General features: G+C 38.8%; 1 protein-coding gene across 6 annotated transcripts in view; it reads left to right on the top strand.

Annotated features, from left to right (window-relative positions):
* The window catches only part of Unc5d (unc-5 netrin receptor D), a 514,815-nt gene that overhangs the window by 466,846 nt on the left and 30,608 nt on the right, over nucleotides 1-17,361 (top strand). For all 6 annotated transcript variants that reach the window (XM_028768243.1, XM_028768246.1, XM_028768247.1 and 3 more), the window contains 2 exons: nucleotides 6,935-7,103; nucleotides 8,671-8,898. In XM_028768243.1, the coding sequence (XP_028624076.1) occupies nucleotides 6,935-7,103; nucleotides 8,671-8,898 (397 nt within the window). The remainder of the gene's footprint in view (nucleotides 1-6,934; nucleotides 7,104-8,670; nucleotides 8,899-17,361) is intronic.

Raw genomic sequence — 17,361 nt, 5'->3', positions numbered from 1 at the left:
ACATGAACGCACACAAAATAGGCACTAATAAGGTACTAGGTTCCCTTCTCAATTCTACCTCAAAAAGTTGACATGTGACATTGGCTTGTCTCATCCTTCGACCCAGAAGCATCCCTGGAGCTAAGCAATGAAGACACTGGGTCTGATTTCTCCCTAGGTCTTCCCTGACTAAAATGAAATAAGATTCGAATTTCCTCCAGAGAAAGCTGTTTCCCCATTCAAAATGTAAATGAATAAACAACTTACTAGATATTAAAAACTGTCACTGCGGCATGATGCATAGATCCGCTCCTCTCCCTCTCCCCCACCTACTCTTTCACAGCAAGGCATCATTTCACTTCTAAAAAGCCCAACACTGCATGAAAGATGAGCCTTAAATTGTGTCTAGGAACTGGTGATTTGCACATGATTTGTGCTTCCTTTAGTATATTAATTGGTAAACACCCCCACGAATGTGTGTGTAAACGAAAGCCATTTAACATATGCAAACAGTTTAATCTCTCTCAGTATGGCGTTGCTCCATTTCCACACGCTCAGATACTCCGGTTCCAGTGTGCATCTCACTCTCCTCCCCTCCACATTGCCCCTTTGTGCTCTTTTAGATAATACGATGTGGGTGACCCAAATCTTTAAACCCTTGAACGGTAGAGATGCACTTTGGTCCCTCATGAATTGTGCCTGGGGGTGGGGCCGTTTTAATGCGGTGTTCTCAATCTGTGCTTCCCAACTAATGGAATACAAATGGCTTGATGCACTGTGGCTTTATTACGCAGTCCTTGCTAATCAACCTCCAACCTGCCATCCTGGCTAAGGAATGGATGCTGCTTACAGACTGAAGATGTAAAGCGAAATCAGCTGCTGTTAGACATTCTTCAATGCAGCAGCTTGGAAGGCCTTAACACTAAGCATCAAGCTTGACCAGCACCGGAACTCCATTTTGGGAGGCTGCCCTGTATTTATCCAAGGCCCAAATCCCTCTTTTATTTTTTTTAAATTACTTGATCATATTATTTTTTTCATACACTACATCCCAACCACAGACTTCTCTCCCTCCACTCCCAGCCCCACCCCTCTCTCCTCTGTCTCCATTTCCCTTTAGAAAAGAGCAGGCCTCCCAGTGATTTCAACCACACTTACCATGACAAGCTGTAATAAGGCTAGGCATAAACCCTCATATCAAAGCTGGATAATGAGGCCACCCAGTAGGAAGTAAAAGGTCCCACTAGTGGGCAAAAGGTCAGAGGCACTCTTCTCCCACTAGTAGAAGGGGAACTAAAACCCCAAGTTAAATATATAAAGAGCTCAAGAAACTAGATATCAGCAAACCAACAATCCAATTAAAAACTTGAGTGCAGACCTAAACAGCGAATTCTCATTAGAAGAATCGGAAATGGCCAAGTCCCTCTTATATGCAAGATTCTTTGAATATTTTCTTAAGAACAACACGATTTTCAAATGCTAGTGCCAAGGACACGTTGTAAGTAAAGAAGTAGGAGTCCCTGTCCCTATTCCACAAGCACAGAACAGACCTGTATTGGAGGCAGCCAGGAATACAGAATGCACTATGCTGCCCAAGAAATTCTGAGCCACGTTCCTGCTTTAGAACCTCATGGAGATAAAAAGTGCAGTCTTTTGTAACGAATAGGCAATGTGCCCACTTCCTTCTCTCTTCAGCTCCTTGCCACCTCTGGTGTCTTTCCAGGTGTTTGGGTTTTGTTTTTGTTTTGTTTTTTTTTTTGGTTTTTTTGCAACTTGCATAAGAATTGTAAGAAAGAAGTTTGCATGAGTGAGTTCATGATTTGAAATTAACTAGTGAGAAACACCCTGCTCACCTGCAGAGTCTAGGATGTTACTCTCCTGTGAATCGCTTTGGAATTTGTGGGCAAGGGAAGATAACAACAACAACAAAAAACTTGAAACGTTTAGTACCCAAGGTCAAAACATGTGTTTTTAATGGATAGGAAAAAAATTATAAAAGTAATGTGAACAGTATATCTCCTCGGTTAAAAATTCTAGGTTAGAAGTAGCTTTGTTCTGAGGCGTCTGGTTTTAGAACTACAGTTGATATCTATCTTTTATGTCTGTTCCATTAAAATATGATATAATTATGTATTGACTAAGGCTCTGACATACTAAAACTATAATTACTCTCCTGTCTGGATTCTAGAGTGATACTGTGCATAAAAGTGAGGGAATAAAATCCCCTTAGTGTATGATCTAGGTCATCAGGAAGAAGACAGGGATGGTGATTACCAAGCACAGCAGGGCAGACAGCAGCAATGAGAACCGAGTCTCAGACCCTGAAACTGGCAGGCTGATCCTGAAGAAAATGACCTTTTACAAGTTTAGTACCAGATCAGCAACTGTTGAGTTAAAAGGCACAATGCCTAAGCAGGACACCAGCCATGTCAAGGTTAGCAATGTTGGCAATGGAGCCCAGATAGACGAGGAGGATGCTACTTATTCCAAGGGGCAGACCACACTACCTGCAATGCTCCTGTCTCCCTCCAGCTTATGTTTCATGCAACAGAATTCTGAAAAAATTTCTCCCGGAGTCTCCTATTCTATTTCTTTCATTCATTCATTCATTCATTCATTCATTCATTCATTCATTCATCGAATACATTTTCCAGCTTAATGAAAACTTGGAGACTAGTAACAGAATTTCTGTCTCCTGTGATGAAGTTTGTAAGGGCTGATGTGTATTACCTTCGCTGTATTCTCTGCCCGTGCATTTACACATGCGAGTAAAATGCAGACATGTACACATGAACTAAAGGTTTATAAGTATCACACTCAGACCTTTACCATTGATAAAATACTATTACCTAATGAACAAAGTTCTTTGTGGCAAATGAAAACCACAAGCTAGTTCATTGCATTTGATCGACATCTGTCTTTAGTCTATTTGAATCTGAAACCATTCTGTCTTTGAATTTTATGACAGTGACAATCAAACCTGCAGAGGGACTATGTTGTACCCTTTCCAGCAAGCTGAGTTCCTCTCATATTTCCCAACGATGAGGTATAAGTTGTGAGGGATAAGTTGGGAATGCACAGGAGGAGATGTTGAGTTCTCACCATTGTGTGGTGTCTCCGGGTGTGCTTTGTCTATTCCTTTAACTATTGTCAGTATTAAGGTTGGGAACATGTGTCAAGTTGTATATGGCAAATTACCCATGTGAAACAATAGTAGCCTTTGGAATTAGCAAGTCTTGTGGTGAGTACTTTGAAACTAAGTAGTTCTTTAGAATTCCTCACTAGATTCTTCCCCTACTAGATTTATATCACTTCTAATTCTAGGTTAACTCAAGAATCGCTTTGACTGTTGTGATGGTTTTCTGTTTATTCCTTAGTATTTGGTTGGTTTTAAGTTTTCCTTATTCACTAATTTTTATCAGTAGCTCCTGTATGTTTTATATGCCATCATGTATTCTTATACTTTGTACTTTTACTTATTTTGACTCTCAAAATACTGTAGTTTGATCAGTGGGAGCCCCTTCAAACTGGCTTCTGTATTCTTTTCAACAAATGTTTTGAGTGTTTACCATCAGCATGTTTGGACACTAAGAATGCAGCAATGAACAAAACTTTGAAATCTCTTGCCTAGTGGAGTGTACACGTAGGGGTGACGTGAGAAGAAATGAGCAAATAGGATAGTCCATTAGACACACTGAGCAAAAGAAAGGCAAAGGTCAGCTCTTGGTGTAGGGAATGTTCCAATTACCAGGGCATGAGCAAGGAGTGCCTTATTAGTGGATGTCATTTGCACAAAGCCCTGAACAGGACAGGGAGACCAATGGCTGTCTGGAGGACATATCTAGCACTGAAGAGCAGCAAAAATAGTCCCAATTCCTCGAGTCTAGAGCAAACTGGCATGTGCCTGAATTGAGAGCAGACTAGAAGGCAAGGACCAAGCAGGAAGACCAGCCCTGCAACCAGAGTTCCTAAAATCCCAATAGTGTGCAATCCTAAGGCAGGGAGACTTTTGTTAAAGAATGATCTATTGATTGACACATAGACACATTACAGAATAAATATGCTAACTCAGATCACAAAGTTCTTCTAGAGGTAAGACCCGGATCTCAAATTATCTTAACATATGGAAGATCTAAATTATAGGCATATATGTATATTCCTCCAAATGTATGTATACGCATCTATGACAACAATGTCATAGATGTGTAACAAAGGTCCCAGGCAACAAGGCTTTCGATTGGGAAGCATACTAGGTTATGTGATGAGGTGAACTAGTTCATACTATGGTTCTGAAGTCACTGCTGTTAATAGATGCAGTTATTATTAGCTCACAGCAATTTTAGAAAAAAAAAGTGTGTTGGCTTTTCTTCTAGCAGGGACATGAATCCTCCCTTGTCATATATTATATAATGTGAGAAAATGCAAATACCATCCAAGCTTTTCTTACAGAGCTTTGTCTCTGTCCACACTCAAGTAAAGGCTTTTCTCCTGTCTTGTCCTTAAATGTCCTGAATTGTTATCTGTGACTCTACCTGGGTCATATTCTTCATCCTCGTCTTTCCTTGGGATGTCACAAGAGCCAACAACGTGGCAAGAAATCTCTTGATGGTAACAGAGAATCAAGATACCATCTGGTCAGAGAACACAGGAGTTGTGAGTCAAAGAGTCAGGGTGGTTTATCTGACAGCCTGTTGACTGACATCTCTGTGACTATATATAATAATTGCATATCTTCCCAAGTGAATAAAGGGTTTTAATTAATATTTGTAAATCTCTCTGATGGCCAAGGATAGAAAAGGTCACAAAAAGGCAAATTACTATTATTGATGGAAATAAAAATTAAGACAGTAAGTTTTGTTCCATCACTCTAGAGATATTAGTGTCCACAGATATGTTTTTCAGAGAAGGAGGATTACATATCAACTTGGGTTTGTTGACTTGACACTTATGTTGGGACCCAATGGCCACTTATCACACAGCCCTGGCACTCTAATACCCAGCATACTATGGCTGTGAGTGCTGATCCTACTTCCCTGTATGACTTAGAGGAGTCTTGGTATGCTCAGTGAGTGTGCGAGTTCCTCTAATTAGCTGATCTCAGTTCATTTGGCATTAAATAATTCTCCAAATTTCCTTATGTTTCAACAATATGTTCAACGAGGGGAATGATTCTCCAAAAGCAATTAGGTCTCTTAGAGGAGCTTGTCAATGGTCACTAGTAGGCATCCCTGCTTCTCTTGTCTATGATGAATGTAGGTGACAATTGAAAGAAAAGTGTTTGACCCTCTCTATAAGTCACTCGCAGCCATACATACACAGGCCACCACTACATCCTGAGAATATGCTCTTGACTTTCAGCAGTTTCTCAAACCTTCAGTATATCATGCTAGGCTTTCCAAAGACTATTTGCTACTGCTAACACAGCATTGCAACCTTACTTGCTGCTCAACCATAAAGGCATGGTGTCCTTTCAGCTTAACATATCCTTTGCTTCCAGATGAAGAACTGTAAAATTCAGGCATTTTAAGAAAATAAACTTTTGGAAAGATGACTAGTGCTTTATAAGGATGGAAGATGACCAGGTGATAACGTTCAGCTCTGTCTGGGATGCAGTAGATGTGGGGGAATCCTGGGCTCCCTGGGTTTAGTCCAGTAGGAAACTAGAGACTATGAGCTCAAGTGTGGCCATGAAGGACTCAGGGTAGCCCAGGGAATGTCAAAACATGTGATTCAGAAACTAATAGTATTTAGGTGAATCCCTAAATAACGCTTCTCCTACCTAAGACCATAAAATGAGTTTCATCTTTGAGTACTGAATTTCCACTTTATGCTGCTAAGAGCTTGCTGTCAAGATCCAGAATGACACATTTAAATGTCTTCCTGATTAGAGAGAGTGGAAGATTTGGTAACATCTAACTGACCTAGATCTCATCATGCACTGTTCATCTGTGAGTCTGCAGTGACTTCATTGATCATATCATTATATTTCTTGCAAGTGAAAAAGCACAAAGCAAGTAAGAGATCAAATGCTTTTTCCGAAACACTCAGGCAGTTGGGAGAAATTAACTTCCTGTTAGGTTATTTTCACTCTTTGTTCTTATGTAAACTTCATCTCCTTCTTGCCTGTGGGGAGAGCTGAATAAAGCCAAGAGTTGGAGTATGGCTCAGCGGCCTGTGTTCCATTCCCAATATGGGTGAAGGGAGCTATATAATGAAATAGAGAGGGCCAATCAGGTATGGCTCTTTCACTGAAATTTCACTCGTGTTTACAGATTTTACAATGGCAGTTTTGTTGTGAATAATTACAGCACAGGAAACCCTGAACTCCCGAGTTGGGTGAAATGGCTTTAAATTCAGATTTGAAAATTAGATCTCATGTAGATGATTATGTTCATTTATAGCTTTCTACTGATCAGTCAGTGTAAAATATTATGGAACTGATATGTTTGCACATTGCAGATATAAGTGTTTTTTTTTTAAAAAAAAACAAAATCATCGTGTCTAATTTGTGTATACCCAAGATAGTGTTTTCTTGCATAATAACTTGTTTAATCATTTAGTAGCACTAAAATAGTACTGGATATATTGTTTGGGGAAAGGGATCTGAAATCGAGGCAACCGAGTGTTATCAGATTCTTGGGATTTTTCATTGATAGGACGATGTTAACGAGAATGATCATTTGATAGCTGGGCTAGGCTCTGTAGATGCATTTTAGGGCTCTTTAATTCTCTCCTTGTTTCCAAAAGACTGGTTGTCAATTTTTGCTGATGAAGCTAGTTAAAGCCTAACCATAAGTCAACCTTTGTGCCTGGGTAGTTTAAAGTTAAGCCCTGTTCTTCAAGTCATTCTACAAAGGGATGTCACCATGCTTGTAGACTATCCCCATCTAAGTTCTCATTCGAAGTACCTCATCTTTCACATGCTTCTCTGTCATATCCTTTCTCATCTCTGAAGCCTGCAGTCAGATGGATCTGAGGTCCTCCTGAGTCCTGAAGTCACCTGTGGGCCTCCAGATATGCTTGTCACAACCCCCTTTGCGCTGACCATCCCTCACTGTGCAGATGTCAGTTCAGAGCACTGGAACATCCACTTGAAGAAGAGGACCCAGCAGGGGAAGTGGGAGGTGAGATGCTGCATGTGTGTTATGCTTTAAATGGGATTTGGGTTCTGTGGATGGTTTAGATTTAACCTTAACCATTCTTATTACAGCAGATCAGCTGCGAAGCTGTTGAACATTTGCTAGTTGCCAAGCAGTTATGGAATTCATTTTATACAATCCTCTAGGTATTTGCTAGCCTTTTCAAGTAATAATGGAAAACAGAGGAGAAATATAATCCAGAGCTGTATGGTCTGAGAACCCAGTAGTAATTACCCACAGAGACACATAGACTATGTTCTCGCTTGTTGAGTTTCCAGACTTCCTCCTAAGCCATGTCCTTTTCTGAACTAACATTACTCTGTGTCAATGAAGATTTAGCTTAAGGAAGACAGGCTACGTTTATAAGTATCCAGGATCACAGTATGTGCCTAATATATGTTTAAAGCATTCGCAAATACATGGAAGATTATCACCCACTGCTTTCCTGTATAAATAAGTACATGTAAGGAGATACATCTCAATCTTAGAGAGGCAAGAAAAAGGAATGCAAATATATAATAGGAGGCTAACAGCCAAAGAGACAGTCAAAGCCAAGAAAGGCTTCAGCACAATTACTGTTTTCAGTGAAAGCGGTGATTTGCCTGTCCAATGGGGGAATTCTTTATGTCCAACTGAAGTCAGTTTGCATGACATCAGGTGAATTATCTTATTCGAACCCAGTAACCTGCATGTGCTAGCCCTGGTATCTTGCCTCCTAGGAAGTACTTCAGGTAAAAGAAGTCCAAGGAAAATCATGTTTCTCTAGGAGAAAATACACAGTTGTGTCAGAGGATTACGTTTGCCGAGTCCAGCTGTATCTTGAGACCAGTCGATGTTCTTTGTTCTAGAACATATCCTGTTATGTATTGGGTCCTGGCACTGTGACAGGAGAATGTTTTGGGCTATGAAGTTCATAGAGGGGTCATGTAGTCTTCTCCCCCTTGTGTTTTGTTTGGCCTTGAGGTTTTTTTTATTTTCCTATCACTTCATTTCTCAGTTTTTTTGTACAATCTTGTCTAACCAGATGGTGTTAGATTTATGCTCCACCAAGCCGGTCACACAAGCTGAAGTTCTTATCAGAGAGGGTGAAATATTCTAGGACATCTTATCCAAATCACTTATGTAATGGTCCCTTGTGAATGATTGTGGCAAAATGCAAGAGGATAAAGTATTGGAGCGAAAAGAAACATCAACTTAAGGGTATTTTAGGTTTTCAGAAATAGATCTTGGGGGAAAAAGTAATAATAATATAAGTTTGCTTATTGAGGTTAATGTTCAACTTCTTAAAATCTGGTATTGAGCAATTAACTAGAAATGGAAATTTCAAAGCAATCTTTGTTATCATCACTATTAAAACGGACACAACACTGTACATAACCCGTTTCATGGATTCTTGCCTCCAGCTATTATCTTAATAGAAAACAACCATCTAACATTGATATTTAAGACAGTAAAATATTCTGGGAGAGTCTGTTTATTTATATCTATGTAAAGTGTTAGGCGTGATGATGTTTCCAAACTGAGAGAAGTTTAACACATCTTTCTCTAATAGGAAGTGATGTCAGTGGAGGATGAGTCCACATCCTGTTACTGTCTCCTGGATCCCTTTGCCTGTCATGTGTTGCTTGATAGCTTTGGAACATATGCCCTCACAGGAGAGCCAATCACAGACTGTGCAGTAAAGCAGCTCAAGGTGGCTGTGTTTGGCTGCATGTCTTGTAACTCCTTGGACTACAACCTGAGAGTTTACTGTGTGGACAATACTCCTTGTGCATTTCAGGTCAGTCTTTTGTTATGGTTGTTCTTTTTATACTGTGAAAATTACAATTATATTAGTTACTTTTCTATCACTGTGATAAGTTGCCACAACCTCAAGGAAAAAGAAATTATTTTGGCTTTTGATTCCAAACGGAAAGTGTCTATCATGGCAGGACCCACAGTTTATGGCAGCGGAAGCAGGAAGCTGGCTGATTATATTTCCAGGTAGCAAAGAGAGGGATGAGAAATGGGACAAGGCTATAACTCTCAAAGCTTGCCCTCAGTGATATATCTGTTTTGACAAGCTTCATAACTTCTCCAGACAATGCCTAACACTGGGAAACAAGTATTCTAATACAAGAGCCCTGGAGAAACGTTTCTCACTTAAACCATAACAGCTTTCTAAACACCAGTATCAGTAGAAGGTCCTTTGGAAGAAACATGGGACAGTACCCACAACTACTTAGAACCAAAGCTATGTTACTATGTCTCCTTTGCAGACGAGATGAGATAATTGTCTCTCAAGAAGAGGTAGAGATTAAATTCATACACAACAAAAACACCATCTACTAATTATGAAACCGTCTAAGTATAATGATAGTTTAGAAAATGAATGCAAATGTGATACAAGTGTTAGAGAAGATGTTTTTATAGAACATTTCGCAAACCTTCATGAATGGATGACATTTAAGGGCGAAAGACAGAGATACCTGGTCAAGAAAGGAACGGGCACAAATCACAGCACAGAGAGATCTTTGGTGTATAAAGAGCGGTGTAAAAATTGCCCAAATCTACTGAAGTTAGGAGGTAGGAAAGAACGATGATAAATCATCTAGCACCTGGCAGTCATATTCTATCAGGACACCTAGTCTAATAGAGGGTTATTAGGGCAGAGGTCATTCAACATCTTTTCTATTTGCAGTTCTTTTAATCATGGAAGATACATCTTAAATTAGGTACTCTGAGGAGTATGGCTTATTAATAGAAGCAAGGATAATGCAGGACAGACTGTGATGGCTTTGCTCATATATAAATAGCGTAGCTCTCCTGACACACCTCATTCCAGATCCATGCTATTCCTGTCCTGGGTCATTAAGTCCATTATGCAGAGCATTTTCTCAGTAACTAGGTTGTAAGACACTGAACTAGAAAACTCATGTTTACCAATAGAAGAGATACAAGGACCCGAAACTTAAACATAAGCCAGTAAGTGACTCATGACAACCTATATTCCCAAACCTCCTTTCCTTCCTGTCTTGTAAGAAACATAATTCATTGGGAGGGACATCCTTAATCTTAGCCTCCCAAAGGGGCACAGACAGACAGACAGACAGACATTTGTGGAATTTAGTGAAGTGTTCCAGTGGAGCATTAATCCTCATCCTACAATTGTTATTTTGTGCTCTCATTTGCTCTTCCTTCCAGCCCACAAAGGAGAATCCCTTATTAGAGACAATGCACAATCCTCATCTGGGACTCAAGAACAAAGGATGAATAACTAACTGGAAAGGTGTTGGGATTACTACATATACTAAACAGTTGTCCAAAATGTGCCAACGATTCTAATGAGGTTATGGTTAGTAACTCAGCCAGGTGTTAAACGCAGAGCAAACTGGAGTCTTAGAGGATTTTAAGAGTCTATAGAGAACATCCAGTCTCCTGGCTCCTGCAGATAATCTACTATTGATTACACTCAGTCATTGCCATCAGAGTTGGCCCTCAACCAGCTTGGAGTTTCTTCTGAACAGCAATCACACTTATACATGCACCAGCAAGACAGACATTTTTCTAAAGAATTTATTTCCAGTATTTTTAAACAATCTATTTTCATTACCATTAATACAACCAGATTTTATAGCAATTTAAATGTTTGGATAGATATACATTGCAAGAGAAGTCCTAAGAACACTTTAATCATGGCTTCTAATTCACTATTTATTCCTGTTGGCCATCCACCCTTCCTAGGCCTAGGGAAAATTCTGGTCTCTCCCTATGGAGTCCAAGTATCCTTACTGCATTATTCACAAGAATGCCTAAGTGAATAAGACTTTAACTTTGCTTTAAGGAAATGTTTCTCAGTAGATATACCTTTGAACCTCACTCATTAAATCTTTTTACACTTGTGACCTTTATCTCTCCAATTACTGAAGATAAAGAAGATTTTCAAGTAGTTCTTGGTATCACTTTGTTATTGGAAGATGGATGTGGGAGCTGTCATGAGTAGCAGAGACCACACCTCCCTTCTGGGTTTCTGAGACATACATCCTCCACCTGGAACAGATAACTTCTTAAAATTGTCAATAGAGTAAAACATAACTTTAAGTTATTCTGCAAAGAGACTTCTTTATTCAGAATATAATCATCTACTTTTGTATATTATTTTCCTTGTTTTCTTTCTTTCATTCATCCATCTATTCATCTGTCTGTCTGTCTGTCTGTCTGTCTATCTCCTTTCTTGTTAGGTACTCATGTTCTATATTTTCATCATGGTATGTAATACATTCAGAACTTTCCACACAGAATGATCAGTATCACTTTAAAACCTTAAATCATTTAGTGTATATTTTTATGGCTTTGTATGTGAGATTCATTAGTAGTTACTAACCTGTTTAAACCGTTCCATTTTTAAAAAGCTTCAACTATTCACTGTTTGAGTCTTTAAAACACTTCATGGCTAAAGTGATATGAGCCAAAAAATACTGTCTACATTGTTTGATTATTTTCTATAACCCTCATTAGTAGTCCCCCCCCACATCTATAGAAAAATATTTGATTTGTAACATGTCCAAGATTATTAATATACCATAAAACTAAAAATTAAACAATGACATTCTGGTTTTTGCTAATTAGCAGTTTAGTTTCTAATTTTAAGTATGTGGTCTAAGCTGTTAAATAAATATATACAGTGCTGGGAAATATTCACAAATTCATGATAATAGACGTTAGCTATTATCAACATTTGTGCAATTTTTGCTGTATATATTCAATGTACATAGAACTGTTTATCACAAGGACATCTTCATAAAAATCTATGGTATATGTTGAACATGTCATGAGCCTCCAGAGTCCCCTCAGCTTCCATATCTCATACCTCCACCTACTTCCTTCCACTAGACCTTCTCAGTTTATTTTCTGTTGCTGTGACAAAAAAATAATATCCTAACAAAAGCAATGTATGAGGAAAGGGGATTTTTAGCTCATCATTTCTGGTAGAATATACCATGGTGGAGAAATCAGAGTGTCTGGACCTTAAAACAGACATTACATCCGATTCAGCATAAGAGAAAAGTTAACATGTGCCTGGATGATAGTGACCAGATCATTCTCTCCACTCTTACATGGTCCACGATCTTCTGCCTTGAGGGTAGTGACAGTCACAGTAGGTGAGTCTGCCAAAATCAATCCTCCCCCATTGATAAGACTAAGAGCAACCTGATCTGAACAGCCTCTCATTGTATCTCTCTTCCAAAGGGATTCTAGGTTCAGTCAAGTTGACAGCTAACAGCAGCCATCAAGGGCCTTTTGTTACTCTCAGCAATTTACCATGTATTTTCACGCCATCCGTGCACACATGACATTATTCATCTATACAAAACATAGAATACATAAGTGAAAATGAGCACAGCATTGGTCTGAGACTGACTTAATTCACGTAAAATAATCACCAATTGCATCTATTTTTCTGCAAACATCACTTTATTTCTTACAGCTAAAAGGGAAAAAAGTCCATTGTGTATACATGCCACATTTTTCATCCTTCATATTGGATACCTAGGTTGATCCTAAAAGTCAGCTATAGTGAACAGTACTGCAAGAAATATTGATGTTTAAGTATCACTGGGAAAAACTGACTTAGAACCCTTTGAGTGATACCCAAAAGCCATATAGCTGGGCAATGGTATATCTATTGTTAGTGTTTGTTTGTTTGTTTGTTTGTTTGTTTTAAGAAATACTGCTCTATATTGATTCTGATAGTGGCTGGTCTAGATTCTACTCCCACCAACAGAAGGCAAGAATTCTCTTTGTTTACATGCTTGCAGAATTTCTTGTTATTTATTTTCTTAATGACTGTCATAATGACTTGGGTGATGTGAGACTGCAACATGTTTTTAATTTTCCTTTCTAGGTGACGAGTGAGGTTGAACATGGTTTTATATGTTTATTGGCTGTTTGTATTTCATCTCTTAAGATTTATTAGTTCACTTATTTAGCCCGTTTATTGATTGAATTGTTTGATTTTTTTCTTCTTGCTTAGGTTTTTGAGTTCTTTGAATAGTCTAGATGCCTTCTGTCAAGTATATAGCTAGCAAAGATGGTCTCACATCCAGAGCCTGTCACTTCCCTTCACTGTACAGAAGGCTTTTAATTTTATGAGATTTAAGCCGTAATTGTTAACATTGTTTCTAAGTGATTGCTGTCCTGTTCAGGAAATCTTGGCTTAGACCCCTGTATTGAAATGCTTCTTCTACTTACCCATGTAACAGTTTCTAAATTTCAAGTCTTACACTAAACTCTTTAGTACATTTGGAGTTGATGTTTCATTACACTCTTTATTCGGTGACAATAGGAGGCTAGTATAGGCTTTGTCACCTGTGTGCTACTGTGTGTGTGGGAACATCAGAGGACTCTATTGGAGTTGATTCTCTTCTTCCACCATGTGGGGTCTGGAGGTCAAATTCAGGTCATCAGGCTTGATAATGAACAACTTTATCCACTAAGCTAACTTGCCTGTCCTAGGATTGATTTTGTGTAGGGTGGAGAATAGGGATAATCTCACCCTTCTTGATGTGAATATCTGAGTTTCTCAGCAATAGCAGTTGAAAGGCTGTCTTTCCTGTGATGTACATTTTTGGCATTTTTAATAGAGCTTGTGTTTATCAAAATTAGCATAGAATTTTCCACAGAGCATTTAGGCAGATACTGCCCATCTTAGAATTTGTTTCAACTATCACTATAATGAAATGTTTATCGTATTTAGGACACACTTGTGACAACTGTTGTATTTATTTCATCTTCAAGAAATGATAACAAATATGCGCTCAGCTAAAGCTTGGCTCTTCACCAGGAAGGGGAGTTGCTGCAGGGGCATGGTTATGTCTTTTGTCCCATTTACATCTCTCTGGGAAGTTCTTTGCCATAGAACACTTAAATTCTAAAAGGCTTGGCAAGAATACAAGCTTCCAGAGCAAATCTATGTGTCTGCTAACACCTGATTATGGCCAGGCAATACAGTGCATCCGTCAAATAAAATTCCATTTAACAAAGTTGAATAAACAGCCACAGCCTCCCTTTTCCATCCTGCCTCCTTTCCTCCATCCTGCCTATAGGGCTACCCTGCTTAATTCTAATCTGTCTTTTCCACACTGGGGAAAAGTAATAATGTCTTCAGACGACAAAAGCAAAGCAGCCATCTTGTTACCTAAGATGTGTTTTGATGTAAGCTTAGATGTTTTAAGATCCACCTTAAGAAAAGTGATCTAAAACTGTCTTCCTAACAAATTCAACTCCAGTGTGCTTCTAACAAATAAGAAGTGCCAGCTGCCTAAAGGTGAGAGAAGAGAGAATGGAGGAAGGTCAAAGAAGTTCGGTCCTCTCTGTGCATCCTCTGCAGTGGCAAGGACAGCCATTTTGTGCCTCTGAGCCAACACACAGCCTTCTTGGCTGCATCATAGACTGAGGATTCAAGATGTATTTTCAAAGGAGTTACTTTTAAGACCTGGTTTTGTTATTATGTTTTATGACACAGTGACATACACACACATGCATGCCTGAGTGTGCATGCATGCATGCACGCATGTGCAGACACGCACACAGAAGCATAAACTTTGACATGAGGAAAGCATGGAATTAAGATCTCATTGTATCTTCATCTCAGAATGTAAAGGAAAAAAACAACTCATTTTTCCTCTTCATGGCACCCGGCACTTCTATTCACTACCTCTTGGTACTCATTACTTACTTGGCATTAATGTGGATTTAGAACCTAATTTCAAAGGATTTTTTCCAGATGTAGTTCTTATGTTTATCAATAATGCAACCATGGGAAATAGTGTTCATGTAAAGCATTTAAAGGAAAACAGCACAGCAACACAATGTGTCTATGTGTATGTGTGTGTAAGTTCAAACAGTTTTGTCTCATAAATATGTAAATTCAGCCTGCCTCTGTTAGCATCCCTGAAGCATACCTGAATATTGCTGGCTGTCTCATTAAATCAACATAAAGAGCTCAGTGAGCCACAGTGTGCAGGTTTCTCCTGGCTGTGGCTTCAAGAGCTGGATGGCTTGTAGGCTCGAGTACCAAATGAAGAAGTCGAGGGCCCTTGAAAACCATCGTTCAGAGCATTTCTGGCACATCCTATATAGACAGAACCAGGACTTGTTGTTCCATGAATGGGACCAGTTAAACAGTAGGAGAAATTTAACAGGAGGAAAAATCGGAGTGACTGTCAGGCCATGTTGTCCCTGCAGATGATTCCAAATGAGTTCACTGGCATCACTGATTCACAAATCGATGTGTTCTTGGTTGCAGTGGTGTATGCTTGTGATACCAGTACTCTACAGGCTGAGGCAGGAGAATCCTTAGTTCAGAGCCAGGTGGGCAAAGTATCAAAACTATATCTAAAACTTAACCACAACAATAATAACAACAGTAACAACTGCACAATGACAAAAATCCCCCACCACTACCAAGCTCTTAAGGAAAATGCAATGCACTGAACACAGCATTACACTTCTCTGGCAAGGTCAAAATTTCCACTTTTAAAGTTCTTTGTACATGGGAGTGATTTTTTTTCTTTTTATTCTAAAGTCAGCTATAAATTTATGAATATGTAAATATAGTGATTAGTTCATGATTAGGCCTTTTCATTTAATAATTACTTTGCTTCAGAATTGATCTAATTGCTTAATATTTTGCTGAAGACTAGGCAATAATGTTAATTGCACATAGCTGGTTTTTGCAAAGCAGTATGCTAAAAGACAAAGCATAATTACACTTATATTTAAATTAAGGAGCCTAAAGCAAGACATTTAAGAGGGTACCTCTTCCTACATGGTAATTTTAAGTAACTACACATTTATTTTACAAATTCTCCTCCCTGCATTGTTTGCATGTCTGTTAAATCGGTATTGTGTCCGCTGGATATTTCTGTATGTTGTGTATGTGAGTGTTGTTTATGTGGGTGTTGTGTTTGTTATTTATGAGGTGTTTGTGTATGTGTGTGTATATGTGTGATATATATGTGTGTGTGTGTCGTAATATATATATATATGTGTATATATATATATACATATATATATATATACATACATATGTGTGATATTTATGGTGTGTGCTGTGTGTGTGTGTCTGTATGTGTTTGTGTGTGTGTGTGTTATGTACATGAATATGTACATGAATATGGAAAAGTTGTCCACATACATGTGAACATCAGGGCAGAATGTAAGGTGTCTTCCTCTGTGCCTTCCTCTAAAGCCCTGAGTTAGGATCTCTCACCAAACCCAAAACCTTTGGCTAAGCTTTCTGGACATGGAGCTCTTGGCCTCTTCTTATCCATAGGCCCTGAAGCTGAGACACAGAGTGTATTGCCATGTGTGCCTTTCTATGTGGTGCAGGATTTCTGCGTTTACTCACTGTGACCTCGCCCTATCATTCCTACCCCACTTTCTACATTTTAAGTTTAAATGATATATGAAATAAATAAAATAAATTATATATATAGTGAATATACACTAATATCATCTAATAGCTGTGTCTTGCACCAGTGAAAAATTATTCGCTATAGAGAAGTCGAGAGTCATCTGAATTTCCCATGACTTTAAGAAAACAATAAGCCCAGTATAACAAAAGGCAAGAATGTCTTAACAAAGCAATACTGGATTGTGATAAAGATGTGCAACTCTAGCCTTTCCCTGTCTCTGGTCATGTGCCTTTAGGCAAATAACGTTTTGGGGATAACCCTAGAGACCCTAGGGACCTTAGTAGGATCAACTGTAAATACAGAAGTTAGTGTATGTTCATGTAAATGATCATTTATGCATTCATATATTCTCGTAGGTGAATTCAGCATAGTAACCATATGTCAACTGCTTGGTGGTATATGGTTGCATAGCTAAATAATCAGGACTAACCTGCCCATAGCTCCAGTGGACACTCATTAAATCTCACATGAAGGAACTACTAACTCAGTTTATTAAAATGCCAGGCAGGTCTTACCCCAGTAGTCATTTAGAATTGATTACGATTCTCATCCCTACCCTGGTCATTTCCTACCACTGTGCATGACAGCCATATATTGTAACCAACTTTGCAGCACGTAATGACATGAAGTATCTGCCTGGTACAGTAATTGTTGGTCACATGTATATATGTGAGTTAACTAAGAACATAGGGTACAGTCATCATTGCCACATCTCCAGTGCTTTCGTAGTCATTGTAGTTCATGGTCACTGTGGTTGTTGCTGGTGTACAAGTCCAAGGAAATGG

The sequence above is a fragment of the Grammomys surdaster genome, unplaced genomic scaffold (genome assembly GCF_004785775.1).
Source record: "Grammomys surdaster isolate TR1022 unplaced genomic scaffold, NIH_TR_1.0 185, whole genome shotgun sequence".
NCBI lineage: Eukaryota > Metazoa > Chordata > Mammalia > Rodentia > Muridae > Grammomys > Grammomys surdaster.
Note: the sequence above shows the minus strand (reverse complement) of the source record. Positions and strands in the feature narration are given on the sequence as shown.